The sequence below is a fragment of the Ovis canadensis genome, chromosome 19, assembly GCF_042477335.2.
Source record: "Ovis canadensis isolate MfBH-ARS-UI-01 breed Bighorn chromosome 19, ARS-UI_OviCan_v2, whole genome shotgun sequence".
In the NCBI taxonomy this organism is placed as follows: domain Eukaryota; kingdom Metazoa; phylum Chordata; class Mammalia; order Artiodactyla; family Bovidae; genus Ovis; species Ovis canadensis.
This window is the reverse complement of record NC_091263.1, coordinates 70,818,020-70,831,263: the sequence shown is the minus strand read 5'-3', so window position 1 is coordinate 70,831,263 and position 13,244 is coordinate 70,818,020. Positions and strand designations below refer to the sequence as shown.

Here is a 13,244-nt window from a genome sequence, read left to right as displayed (position 1 = left end):
GAGATTCCATTATCAGCGATTGTTCATCCTTTGTGTTAGCTCCTGTTTATCGAGCATTTACTGTGACACCAGGTTCTGTGCTGAGTGCTATGCGTTATCTCTTTTAATTCTTACAAAACTTTGTGAAGTAGGTACTCTGCTGATCAACTTTTTACATTTTTGGGGCCACACTGAGGGCATGCGGAACTTCCTCTGCTAGGGATAAAATCTGTGCCCTCTGCAGGGGAAGTGCCGAGTCTGAACCGCTGGACTGCCAGGAAAGTCTGATGATCTGCTTTTTAGATATGAATAGACAAGTCTCAGGGGAGTGGAATAAATATTATGCCCAGGGTCCTGCACCGCCAGTAAATGGTTGAACTGAAATGCAGCTTGGTCTGTAAAGCCTTGGTCCTAGTCATGAACCCCTTCCTGTATTTGCTTTATTCACCCCCACGTTTATAAGCAGCTGCTAGGCTAGTCCTTCAGGCCTTGGGTGGGCAGGGAGATGTGAGGATGCTTCCTGGAAGAGATGACACCTGATGGAGAAGGGGGAAAGGACATCCTTGTCTAGTGCTGGGGTGCTGTGGAGAATGGCATGGAGGTTTGAAAGAGCATGGGCCGCTTAGGAAACTGTAAGAGACTCATTTTGACTTGGGATCTTGGGAACTAAACTCAGGAGCTTGACCTTCATCCTAAAAGTAGAGGGGGCACCATCAAAAGTGAAGAGACAACATACAGAGTGGGAGAGAAATTTTTCAAAGCATTTATCTGATAAGGGACTTGCATCTGAAATATGTGAAAAACTCTTCAGTTCAGTTCAGTTGCTCAGTCATGTCTGACTCTTTGTGACCCCATGGACTGCTTCACGCCAGGCTTCCCTGTCCATTACCAGCTCCTGGAGCTTGCTCAAACTCATATCCATTGTCAGTGATACCATCCAACATCTCATCCTCTGTCGTCCTCTTCTCCTCCTGCCTTCCATCTTTCCCAGCATCAGGGTCTTTTCAAATGAGTCAGTTCTTTGCATCAGGTGGCCAAAGTATTGGGGTTTTAGCTTCATCATCCATCCTTCCAATGAATATTCAGGACTGCTTTCCTTTAGGATGGACTGGTTGGATCTCTTTGCAGTCCAGGGGACTGTCAAAAGTCTTCTCCAACATCACAGTTCCGAAGCATCAATTCTTCAGTGCTCAGCTTTCTTTATGGTCCAACTCTCACATCCATACATGACTCCTGGAAAAACCATAGCTTTCACTAGATGGAGCTTTGTTGGCAAAGTAATGTCTCTGCTTTTTAATATGCTGTCTAGGTTTGTCATAGCTTGTGTTCCAAGGAGTAAAAAACTCTTACAAGTCAATAATAAAGAGACAACTTAATTAAAAAATGGAAAAGAGATCTGAATGGACAATTTTTCAAACAAGAAATACATGTGGCCAAGTAAGCAAATGAAAAGATGTTGAACATCATTAGCTACCAGGAAAAGGCAAATCAAACTCACACTGAGACCCACTTCACACCCACTAGGATGGAGAAATTGGAACACTTGTATACTACTGATAGGAATATAAAATGGTATACCCAGCCACTTTTTAAGTAGTTATCAAAGGTTAAATGTGAAGTTACTATATGACCCAGCAACTCTACTAGGTATCCATGTCTAAGAAAGATGAAAACGTACATCTGTACAAAAATTGGTGTGCAAGTGTTCGTATCTAGCATTTTTCATAATAGCCAGAAATAGGAAGAACTGAAATGTTTATCAACTGATGCATGGAAAAATCAAATGGGGACTATCCATACAGTGGAATATTCAGCAGTGAAAAGGAGTGAAGTACTGGTGCTACTGAAAAAGGGTGAGCCGGTCACAAGAGGCCACGTGGTCTGTGTTTCCGTTTACATGAAATGTCCAGAGCAGGCAAATCTCTAGACAGGAAGTAGATTAGTGGCTGCCAGGGGGGGAAAAGAGAAGGGAAAGGGGATTGACTGCTGACAGGTACAGGGTTTCTTTCTGGGAAGTTGCCGTTAGTGATGATGGTTGTACAACTCCAGACGCATTAAAAGCCAATGAAGTATACACTTGACATGGGTGAATCGTGTGGTGTGTGAAATACCTGAATCTAAAGAGAAATAGGATGAGTATAATTACCGACTAAGAACAATTTTTAAAAAATTGAATGGACTTAGTTTTGTGAAGTACAAGAAAAAAGGAAAGAAGGAGGGAAGGAAAAGAAAAGCAGAAAGAAAAAGAAATTTCCCTCAGGACTGAGGGAAATCCTAAAGCCTAGCAAGGGCTGTGAATAGAGGGGGAGGCCTAACGGGAGAAAGACCATCTGGGGTGTGGATTGGCTGCGGAGCTAAGACACAGCCCTGGGGCTGTTGGGTGGGACGGGGGGAGACCCTGGGGGTTTGTCCGTGTGGAGAGGACGGGGTGCTCTAGAGGGCTGGGCTGTGTTCATGATGGAATCTGTCACATGGGAGAGAACGCTGGCCAGCTCTCCATGTAAAGGATGGAGGGAAAAGCCCTTGATCGTGTTGCGATGATCATGAATTCAGCATGGATCTCCCTTGGTGTGTTCTTTTTCTTCAGATCGGGAAGGACCACTCCCTGAACTTTGACCCCTGCTGCATCAGCTACTTTACTAAAGGGGAGTACATTTTGCTGGGGGGGTCAGACAAGCAAGTGTCCCTTTTCACCAAGGATGGCGTGCGGCTCGGGGCCGTTGGGGAGCAGACCTCCTGGGTGTGGACGTGTAAAGTGAAGCCCGACTCCAACTACGTGGTAAGAAGGGGGAGTTGGTTGGTTGGGCCACTGCCCAAGTAGTCAGTGAACATCGGCCGTGTTTAGCCAGTCAGACCACTGACGTTTGTTCCTAACAGGCAGGTCTGTCTCCACAGAGGACTGAGGACTGATAGGCTCGTTCTCTGCAGGTGGTGGGCTGCCAGGATGGCACCATCTCCTTCTACCAGCTGATTTTCAGCACAGTCCACGGGCTCTACAAGGACCGCTACGCCTACAGGGATAGCATGACCGATGTCATCGTGCAGCACCTGATCACTGAGCAGAAAGGTGAGCGGCAGGCACGGCCCCTCTGCCCACCAGATGCCGGGGAGAGGGGCAGGTCGACAGCGCTGCTCACAGGGCAAATGAGACGGTAGGGCGTGTTGCTCCTTGGTGTTCCGGACACATGCTGGACCACCGGGTCTCGCTCTTTTGTGTGGTAGGAGCGTGGAGAGGATATTGATGTCTTTGAAACAATGAACCGTCTCTCCAAAAACAAAAATTTGCAGGTAATGCTAAGGGGAAATGGTCTGCCTGGCTAAGTGAGGACAGCATGTAACAAGTCAGAGCCAGGGACTGGGTGACCTGCACGGATCTCTGCGGACATGTGTCCTCTCTGATCACAGTCCCTTCTGGGGTGCTTCTCTCCCAGCTCCTTGTCCACTCACCTCCTGGTGGGTGCTCCCCCAGAGAGAAGGAGGTGGTGGGTTGCACGGGCTTGGTCAGAAGGCCAGGCTTCCAGGCCTCAGGTAGCCAGTCCCTTCCTCTGTCCACCCAAGTGGCCGTGCTGGTTCAGTGGGCTGAGAATCTGCTTATTTCAAGGGCATTCATTTGCAGGTGTCCCAGCCACAGCACATTGCAGGGGCCTGTGTGGGGTGTCTTGCAGAGTCAGGTGGCATCCTCTGGTCCCCCACCTGGGAGCACCTCTGAGGGAAGACTCCAGCTGCGATGCTGAGGGTGCAGCGGGTCAGGCAGTTCCCCGCTGTCCTTGCTGAGGGACTTTCTCCACCTGTAGCACGAGCGTGAGACCCTAGTGTGCGCCAGCAACTGCCTTCGGCTCCCTGTTGGCAAGAGTGCTGGGTGGCGAGTGTCCAGAGCTGTGGGCAGTTACCCAGGCCTGTTCATGACCATCAGGGGCTATTAGTGCCATTCAGAGGAGATTTATCTTCAGCAAGCAATGGTGGCACAAAGACTTCTACTTTGCACACTCAGATGTAAGCTCGGGGCCACAAAGATTTGTATGCGACTCAGTGTTTAGCAGAGTTGATTGCGTATTAGACACTCTGTAAAGGTTTTTTGATGAATGTGCCTCCTTTAATTGCCACTAGCATTAAGTAAATGATGGCTTTTAATTTCTCTGCCTTCTCCCTTACCTAATAGCCTCTTGTTCGAGCTGGGTTTTTTTTTTCCCCGTTTCACAGTTCGAATTAAATGCAAAGAACTTGTCAAGAAAATTGCCATCTACAAGAATCGATTAGCAATCCAACTGCCCGAGAAGATCCTTATCTACGAGCTGTACTCTGAGGACTCGCTGGACATGCGGTACCGGGTGAAAGAGAAGATTGCCAGGAAGTTCGAGTGCAACCTCCTGGTGGTGTGTGCCGACCACATCATCCTCTGTCAGGTGGGCGCCAGCGGCTCAGAGGGAGGGCTGCATCCGCTTCATCCTCCCCCTGGGAGCGGGGTGCCCACCTCCTGGCTCTAGAGCTGGTTGCTGGAAGAAAGCCCCTTTCCATCAAGCTCAGTGGCTGTTCGTTGCTTTCATGCTTATTGGCATATGGAGGGGTTAGACCCTACCAGAAAGCCATGGGCTATAAACTGGAGAATACGGGAACTACCCTGTTGGTCTTCCCAGGTGGCGCTAGTGGTAAAGAACCCGCCTGCCCGTGCAAGAGACGCACGTAAGAGATATGGGCTCGATCCCTGGGTCAGGAAGATCTCCTAGTGAAGGAAATGGCAACTCACTCCAGTAATCTTTTCTGGAGAATCCCATGGACAGAGGAGCCTGGCAGGCTATAGTCCACAGGGTTGCAAAGAGTTGGACACGACTGAAAGGACTGAGCCCTCTTGGTCCAGTGCTTAGGACTCTGCACTCTCGCTGCTGAGGGCCCGGGTTCAATCCCTGGGAGGGGAACTAAGATCCTGTAAGACTCAAGGCCCAAAACAAAAAAACTGAAGTACTCATTTTTGTATTGCACAAAGCACTTTGTTGAACTGGGCTTGTATATATTTTAATGACTTGAAGCATACGTTGATATCCCACAAAATGAAGATCAAGGTCGTTTTGGTAAATGTGTACACACAGAAATTTATGCTCACTTTCAGTTAAACAACAACAAAAAAATTATGATATCAACTCAAAATAGTAAAGGAAGTTTTACTTCCTGAGAATTTTTTTGACAAAAAAAGATTTGTCAACTTAGAGCTTCCTAGAAGCTGTCTAGGTTGATGCCAGGAATGCTTGGGGAGACTGTAAGAGGCCAGCCCAGCTGGTTTCCTGGAAGTAGAGGTGGATTTAGTTTTGCAAAACTAGGCCTGTTGGAATTGATAAAACGGAAGAAATCCTGTAGGAATCACATATGTAAGATACTATTTTAAAAATCTCTCTAAAAATCTCCAATTAAGGCAGGTTAGGGGTGGTTGTTGTCATTTAGTCACCAAGCCACATCTGCCTCTGTGGCCCCACAGACTGTAGCCCTCCAGGCTCCTCTATCCATGGGACCGTCCAGGCAAGAATGCTGGAGTGGGTGGTTGTGCCCTCCTCCAGGGGATCTTCCGGACCCAGGGATCGAACTCGTGCTGTTGTGTTGCAGCTGGATTCTTTACCATTGAGCCACCTGGGAAGCCCAGGGGTAGGGGTACCACAGGTTATAGATGTCCTTCCGGGTGCGGCCCCTGGCTGTGGCTGCCTGGAGGTCTGTTGAAGATGGAGGCTGAGCCGGGCTCCACGGGAAGGCTTGTGTGAAGCCGCCAGGCACGGGGTCTCGATGGGTTCAGTGGGAACAGAGTGTGGAGGTAGTTTTCACCCTGTAGGCGCAGGCAGACCTCCTTGGGCGCCCAGGCACGGCTGTCCTGCTGGCGATCACCAGAGCTGCGCTTGTTTTCTAGGAGAGGCGGCTGCAGTGCCTGTCCTTCAGCGGCGTGAAGGAGCGGGAGTGGCAGATGGAGTCTCTCATTCGCTACATTAAGGTGATCGGCGGCCCCCCAGGAAGGGAGGGTCTGCTGGTTGGCCTGAAGAATGGACAGGTGAGTGCGCCCTCCCGTCTCCCATTAGGCCAGTAATCTGCAGGCAGACACAGGCAGCCAGACTAGTGACCCCGAGGTGGGTTCCTGGGGCAAGCAAAGGGCTCCCCCGCCACACCCCCACCCCTCGCCCCACAGGCACGGTGGAGGGCAGCCCAGGATCCTGTTTTATGTGGCCAGCGTCAAGCCAGAGCCGTGGTGGCTTCCACTCAGCATGCCACGTTCTGGCAGAGTTGGCTCTGCAGCCTCTGGGCTGCCATGGAGGCTTCGTGGATTCAAGGTCACCCAGGAGGTGGGAGACCTGTTGGAGATTCGGTTTCAGTGTCTTCACAGAGGGAGATGGAGCTCGTGCCTTACACCAGGTGCCTGTTAGAGCAGTGAATGGGCCGAGGAAGGTGTTCTGGCTTGCATCAGAGGGCGCTGTCCCCAGGCTGCTACCAGGTGCTTCAGGGAAAAGGGGCCTGTGTTCAAATGAAGGTGGGAGATCTAGGTTACAGAAAGTTGAACAGATTTGTGTGTGTGTTCTTTGCTCAAAAGAAGAAAGTTCTAAGTGGGTTACATGGAAATTTGAAAGGGAAAATATAACTGCATAAGCCTGAGAGCCAAGCTGTCTAGCAGATGGCTGTGGCTGAGGCTTGTTAGGCCTTTCCTGGGGCTGAAAGTCATAGGGGATGAGATTAGCAGAGGCTGCAGAGTGTCAGCATCAGTGAAGGAGAGCTGGCTTCTCCTCTCGTCAGCTGTCGCTTCCAGTGCAAGACTGGAGACCTTGGGCTCTGTGGGCAGGTGAACCTGGGGCCGTGTGCATGCTTAGCAGCTCACGAGCTGTGTGACCCTGACCAAGTCACTTCAATCTCTGAGGCTCAGAGTTTACAAATGAGAGTCCCACATGTTTCACCAGACTGTCAAACACAGTCAGTAACTGGTAGCTGTTTCCATCCTACTCCCCATCCTCCCCATCCTCCTCCCCATCCTCCCCATCCTCCTCACCATCCTCCTCATCCTCCTCACCATCCTCCCCATCCTCCTCACCAACATCCTCACCATCCGCCCTATCATCCTCACCATCCTCCCCATCATCTTTACCTTCCTTGCCATCCTCCCCATCATCCTCCCCATCCTCCTCACCATCCTCCCCTTCCTCCCCATGATCCTCACCATCCTCGCCATCATCCTGACCATCCACACCATTCTCCTCACCACCTCCCCATCATCCTCACCATTCTCACCATCCTCCTCATCCTCCTCCCCATCCTCCCCATCCTCCTCCCCATCCTCCCCATCCTCCTCCCCATCCTCCGCATCCTCCTCCCCATCCTCCTCATCCTCCTCACCATCCTCCCCATCCTCCTCCCCATCCTCATCCTCCTCACCATCCTCCCCATCCTCCTCCCCATCCTCCTCATCCTCCTCCCCATCCTCCTCCCCATCCTCCCCATCCTCCTCCCCATCCTCCCCATCCTCCTCCCCATCCTCCTCATCCTCCTCCCCATCCTCCCCATCCTCCTCCCCATCCTCCTCATCCTCCTCCCCATCCTCCCCATCCTCCTCCCCATCCTCCCCATCCTCCCCATCCTCCCCATCCTCCTCCCCATCCTCCCCATCCTCCTCCCCATCCTCCTCATCCTCCTCACCACCTCCCCATCCTCCTCACCATCATCCCATCCTCCCCATCCTCCTCCCCATCCTCGCCATCATCACCATCATCCTCTTCTTGCCGTGGTTACACCAGAAGTCTGTCTGTTTACAGGAGCCCTTTCCTGTATGAGTCTGTGACTCAGCTCTCGCTCTATGCTGTCTTCTAATCCTTCATTTTGGGCAACGTTGTTAACCGTCCCCGGTCAAGCAGACCTTCGAGTGAGTTGGTCGTGTCTCGGGGGCTGCCGTTACGTAGGCACCCTCTGATGGGCCACACTTCTGGTCCCTGTGGGAAACCCCCCTCCCTTCCCTCTTCTCTGCACAGAGCCTTTGGTGAAGTTAGTGCTGGTGGTGCTTGTAGAACACATGGGGTTCCAGCAACGTGCCGCTGTTCCAGGGTCTTGCGGCCGTGGTTACTCCCGCTTTCCCCTCTGAAATCCTGCCAGATCCTCAAGATCTTCGTGGACAATCTCTTCGCCATTGTCCTGCTGAAGCAGGCCACCGCCGTGCGCTGCCTGGACATGAGTGCCTCCCGGAACAAGTTGGCCGTGGTGGACGAGAACGACATGTGCCTGGTGTACGACATCCACACCAAGGAGCTGCTCTTCCAGGTGACCCCGGGCGCTCAGGACAGGGCCCTTGGGTTAGAGACCCTCCCCGCACTTCCCAGCCCCTGCAGGAGGGGCCCTGGGGGAGCAGGGAGGTGCAGAAGCGCAGAGTCTTAGAGCCCTGGCCCAGCGTGCCCCTTGCACACGAGCTGCAGGAGTTGGCTGAGCCTTGTGGGCTTCGGTTTCCACACTGGGAAGATGGGCAAGTTATACCTTTCTATAAGATCACTGTGAGCAGTAAATGAGTAATAATAAGTCTCAGCGGGGCCCGTGTGCGCTCTCCGTACGTGGGTTAACGTGAAGATGATTCTTGGGAAAAGTCTGCATCTCACAGACCAGAGGCCCACCTGTGCCTGTGATTGCCCTGAGACACAGTCAGGGAACAGGACCAGTTTTGTCAGCTGAAAGGGGAGGGGAGGGGGAACCCTCCCTCTGACATTTCACAGGGGTGCCCCGGAGCCAGCAGATGTGGAGTGTTTGAGGGGATAGGCACTGCTTCCACGATGCCTAGGCTGGAGGAAGTGTCGCCGGAGAAAAGGGCCCACAGGCCCCGTGCCCAGTGCTGGCTGGCTTTCTGCTGGACTGGGCGCTGCGCTTTGCCTCTTGGGGGCTTTGTGAGTGGTCAAGGCCATTTGCCTGAAGCGAGTTCCCCACAGAGCTGAACCCTCCCCTGACTGGCTTCCTCAGCTGCTGTGGCTTTCCCTGTGTGGTGGGCAGAGTGAGGTCCCTTCATCAGGGCGCTCTGTCCTCGGCAGTGGCATTAATGTGGCAGAGGAGTGCTGCCTCGGATTGGGAAGGGGATGCCTGGCTATCGCTGGGCTGAAGCAACTCCATTATAGCTACTCACCCTCATCACTGGGAGCCAGAGTGGTTTCTAGGAAAGAAAGAGCACAGGATTTATCTTCAGACAGACCTGCCTTCACCCCTGCTTTCATCGCTTACTGTGTGATCTCGAGCAAGTCAGTGAACCTCTCTGAGCCTCAGTTGCTCTTTACCTCTAAAATGCAGGTAGTACTTGCCTTCTCCCAGAATTGCTGCAGGGCTAAACAAGGTGCCGTAGAACCTGGCTTAGCGCCTGGCACAAACGAGGGCCCTCGGTGTTGCTTCTCTTCTCCCCAGACTCAGCACCCACGGCTGCAGGTGTCACTGGGTTAGCAGGGCCCCAGTTGTGAGTCTGCAGCTGAGCCTCAACAGGAGTGGAAGAGCCTGTGTTCTTCCCAGCCCCCGCTAAGGGTTCTGCAGGAGGCAGAGGGGAGGTAATTCTCCAAGTTGCCAGGAGACACGGACGTTCCCAGCTATCTTTTTCTCCTCTCTGCTGCCCCGGCCGCCTGCAAACAGAAAACACTTACATTGTTTTTTCCTCATTATGAAAGTAATCCATGTTCATTATCAACGACTCAGCCATTATAACAGGTTCTAGGCAGAAAGGGATGAACATCTGCTGGTCCCTGGGGCTCCAGAGCTGAGCAGAAAACTTTGAGGAGAAGTGAAGGGCATGGGTGCCTCCTGGGGTGACTGTAGTTTTGTTGTTCAGTTGCTAAGTTATGTCCAACTGTCTGTGATCCCATGGACTACAGCACACCAGGCTTCCCTGTCCTTCACCACCTCTTGGAATTTGCTCAAACTCAGGTCCTTTGATTCAGTGATGCCATCCAACCATCTCATCCTCTGTCGACCCCTTCTCCTCCTGCCCTCAATCTATCCAGCCTCAGGGTCTTTTTGCAATGAGTTGGCTCTTCGCATCAGGTGGCCAAAGCATTGGAGCTTCAGCTTCAGTCTTTCTAATGAATAATTTGGGGTTAATTTCCTTTAGTATTGACTAGTAGGATCTCCCTGCTTTCCAAGGGACTCTCAAGAGTCTTCTCCAGCACCACAGTTCTAAAGCATCAATTCTTTGGCTCTCAGCCTTCTTTATGGTCCAACTCTCACATCCATACACGACTACTGGGAAAACCATAGCCTTGACTAGATGGACCTTTCTTGGCAAGGTGCTGTCTCTGCTTTTTAATACACTATCTAGGTTTGTCATAGCTTTTCTTCCAAGGAGCAGTGCCGTTTAATTTCATGGCTGCAGTCACCATTTGCAGTGATTTTGGAGCCCAAGAAAGTGAAATCTCTCACTGTTTCCATTGTTTCCCCATCTATTTACCATGAAGTGATGGGACCAGATGCCATGATCTTAGTTTTTTGCATATTGAGTTTTAAGCTGGCTTTTTCACTCTCCTCTTTCACCTTTATCAGAAGGCTCTTTAGTTCCTCTTCACTTTCTTCCTTTTGAGTGGTATCATCTGTGTATCTGAGGTTGTTGATATTTGTCTCAGCAGTTTTGATTCCAGCTTGTGCTTCATCCAGCCTGGCCTTTTGTATGATATACTCTGCATATGAGTTAAATAAGCAGAGTGACAATATAGAGCCTTGATACACTCCTTTCCCAATTATGAACCAGTCTGTTATTCTAAGTCCAGTTCTAACTGTTGCTTCTTGACCTGCATACAGGTTTCTCAGGGGACAGGTAAGGTGGTCTGGTATTCCTGTCTCTTTAAGAATTTTCTACAGTTTGTTGTGATCCACAGGCTTTAGCGTAGTCCATGAGGCAGAAGTAGATGTTTTTCTGGAATTCCCCTGCTTTTTCTGTGATCCAGCAGATGTTGGCAATTTGACCTTTGGTTCCTCTGCCTCTTCCAAATCCAGCTCATACATTTTAAAGTTCTTTGTTCATGTACTGTTGAAACTTAGCTTGAAGGATTTTACATGTGTGGATTGTCAGCACAGAGACAATGTATTATTTTCTACTTTTAAAATAACTCACTGTTCTCTTTCTTATTATAAAAAACAATAGACATTCATGACCAAAAGAAAATTTGAGGCAAACAAAAAAACATAGGAAATAAAAAATTACCCACAATCTCATCTACCCCCAAACAATCAGTGGTAATTGTTTGGGATCTATCCCTTTAAACCTTCTTCCGTGACTAGCTTTGTTTATTCATTCTTTAATAGAACTAGATCCCACTTTGCTGATTTTCCCACTTCCTATGTAATGATTAATCTTTGGGGATAATTTTTCAGAAGTGATGCTTACCTGAAGAATTCCAGCACACGCAGTGTAGAGAGGAGCTTGCTCCTCCTCTGTGCTGTCCATTTTGTGTCTGATCCCTTCTTCCCTGACCTTCCCTACAACCCATGTTAGCAGCTTAGTGTGATTCAGGCCTTTGGGAGCCAGTTCCTGGCCGAGTGTAGGAGTGGAGCCATCCCCTCACCGTCCGTTGCCCACAGGAGCCCAACGCCAACAGCGTGGCCTGGAACACCCAGTGTGAGGACATGCTCTGCTTCTCGGGCGGCGGCTACCTCAACATCAAGGCCAGCACCTTCCCGGTGCACCAGCAAAAGCTGCAGGGCTTCGTGGTCGGCTACAACGGCTCCAAGATCTTCTGCCTCCACGTCTTCTCCATGTCGGCCGTGGAGGTGCCACAGGTGATCCGGCACCCTGTCTGCCCCCAGCCAGGACAGGTCCTAGGAGCCCGGGGGCAGCCAGGGAGGGAGTGTAGAGGAGACAGGGTGGAGAGACAGGCGTGGCAGCGAGGTCAGGCGGGAGGCACTCTGGACCTGAACCTGAGCCCCGTCTCCACGCTTTGCAACCTCTGGGTGTCTTTGGGCAAGCAGCTCAGCCTCCCTGAGCCTCCATGTCTTTCTGATTGCCCTCTCCTGGAAGGGACAGAGAAGGTATGGAAGGTCGCTTGGCAGCAGACAGCATGTTTCCCTGAGAGCCATGCATACAGCTTGTGAGATCTTAGTTCCCCAGCCAGGGATCGAACCTGGGCCCCGGCAGTGAAAGCGCTGACTCCTAATCACTGCTGTGCTGTGCTTGGTTGCTCAGTCATGTCCGACTCTCTGCGACCCTGTGGACTGTAGCCCACCAGGCTCCTCTGTCCATGGGATTCTCCAGGCCAGAATATTGGAGTGGGTTGACATGCCCTCCTCCAGGGGATCTTCCCAACCCAGGGGATTTAACCCAGGTCTCCCGCATTACAGAAGGATTGTTTACTGTCTGAGCCGCCAGGGAAGCCCAAGAATACTGGAGTGGATAGCCTAACCCTTCTTCAAGATATCTCCGCAACCCAGGGATTGAACCAGGATCTCCTGCATTGCAAGTGGATCCCTTACCAGCTGAGCCACCAGGGAAACCCTCTAATCACTGGACTTCCAGGGAATTCCCGGGAATCACTCTTTTATTTATTTATTCACTTTTGGCTGTTCTGGGCCTTCACTGCTGCGTGAGCACCTCTCTAGCTGCGGTGAGCGAGGGCTGCTCTCTAACTGAGGCATGGGGGCTTCTCTAGTTCCAGAACGTGGGCTTCCGTGCTGCGGCTTCCAGGCTCTAGAGCACAAGCTCAGTAGTTGGGGTTCAGAGGCTTAGTTGCTTCTCAGCATCTGGGATCTTCCTGGACCAGGGATTGAACCCATGTCTCCTGTATTGGCAGGCAGATTTTTTACTACTGAGCCACCAGGGACGCCCCCTCCCCAGAGTCATCTTAAATATTGTAGAATGTATGCCCCTAGACCATTCCTATATGTATATATAATAGATGCATAGTACACTCTTCTGAGTTTATGACTTTATGTAAACATTTTGAAACAAAAGTGCAACCATACTGTGAATACTGTTTGCTCCTGGAGATGAAATCTCAGCTTTACCATATTTTCACTGAATGCGGATTTTAAATGAGAGAGACTTTTCATCACCTCCCCTCACCTCTGTCTTCTAGTTAACCTGATTTTACATGTTTGCAGACCCATCACTTTGTAGGCGTTATTGGCCGTCACCTAGCAATTGGGCTTTTCCACCCAGCAATCTATTGGAAACGTGGCTCCACATGAGTAAATGTGCTTCTCTAGCATTTAGAATACTGAGATGATTGTAGAGTCACATGTAATCGGAGGAAATCAGACAGAGATCCTTTGTAACCACTTGCCGAGGCGACCTCGCTGGTAGCAGTTTG

At 50.9% G+C, this 13,244-nt stretch overlaps 1 protein-coding gene across 2 annotated transcripts in view; it reads left to right on the top strand.

Moving 5' to 3' along the window:
* The window catches only part of IFT122 (intraflagellar transport 122), a 65,932-nt gene that overhangs the window by 21,630 nt on the left and 31,058 nt on the right, over positions 1-13,244 (top strand). For both annotated transcript variants that reach the window (XM_069560971.1, XM_069560972.1), the window contains 6 exons: positions 2,567-2,758; positions 2,908-3,046; positions 4,180-4,382; positions 5,867-6,004; positions 8,083-8,247; positions 11,521-11,718. In XM_069560971.1, coding sequence (XP_069417072.1) covers positions 2,567-2,758; positions 2,908-3,046; positions 4,180-4,382; positions 5,867-6,004; positions 8,083-8,247; positions 11,521-11,718 — 1,035 coding nt within the window. The remainder of the gene's footprint in view (positions 1-2,566; positions 2,759-2,907; positions 3,047-4,179; positions 4,383-5,866; positions 6,005-8,082; positions 8,248-11,520; positions 11,719-13,244) is intronic.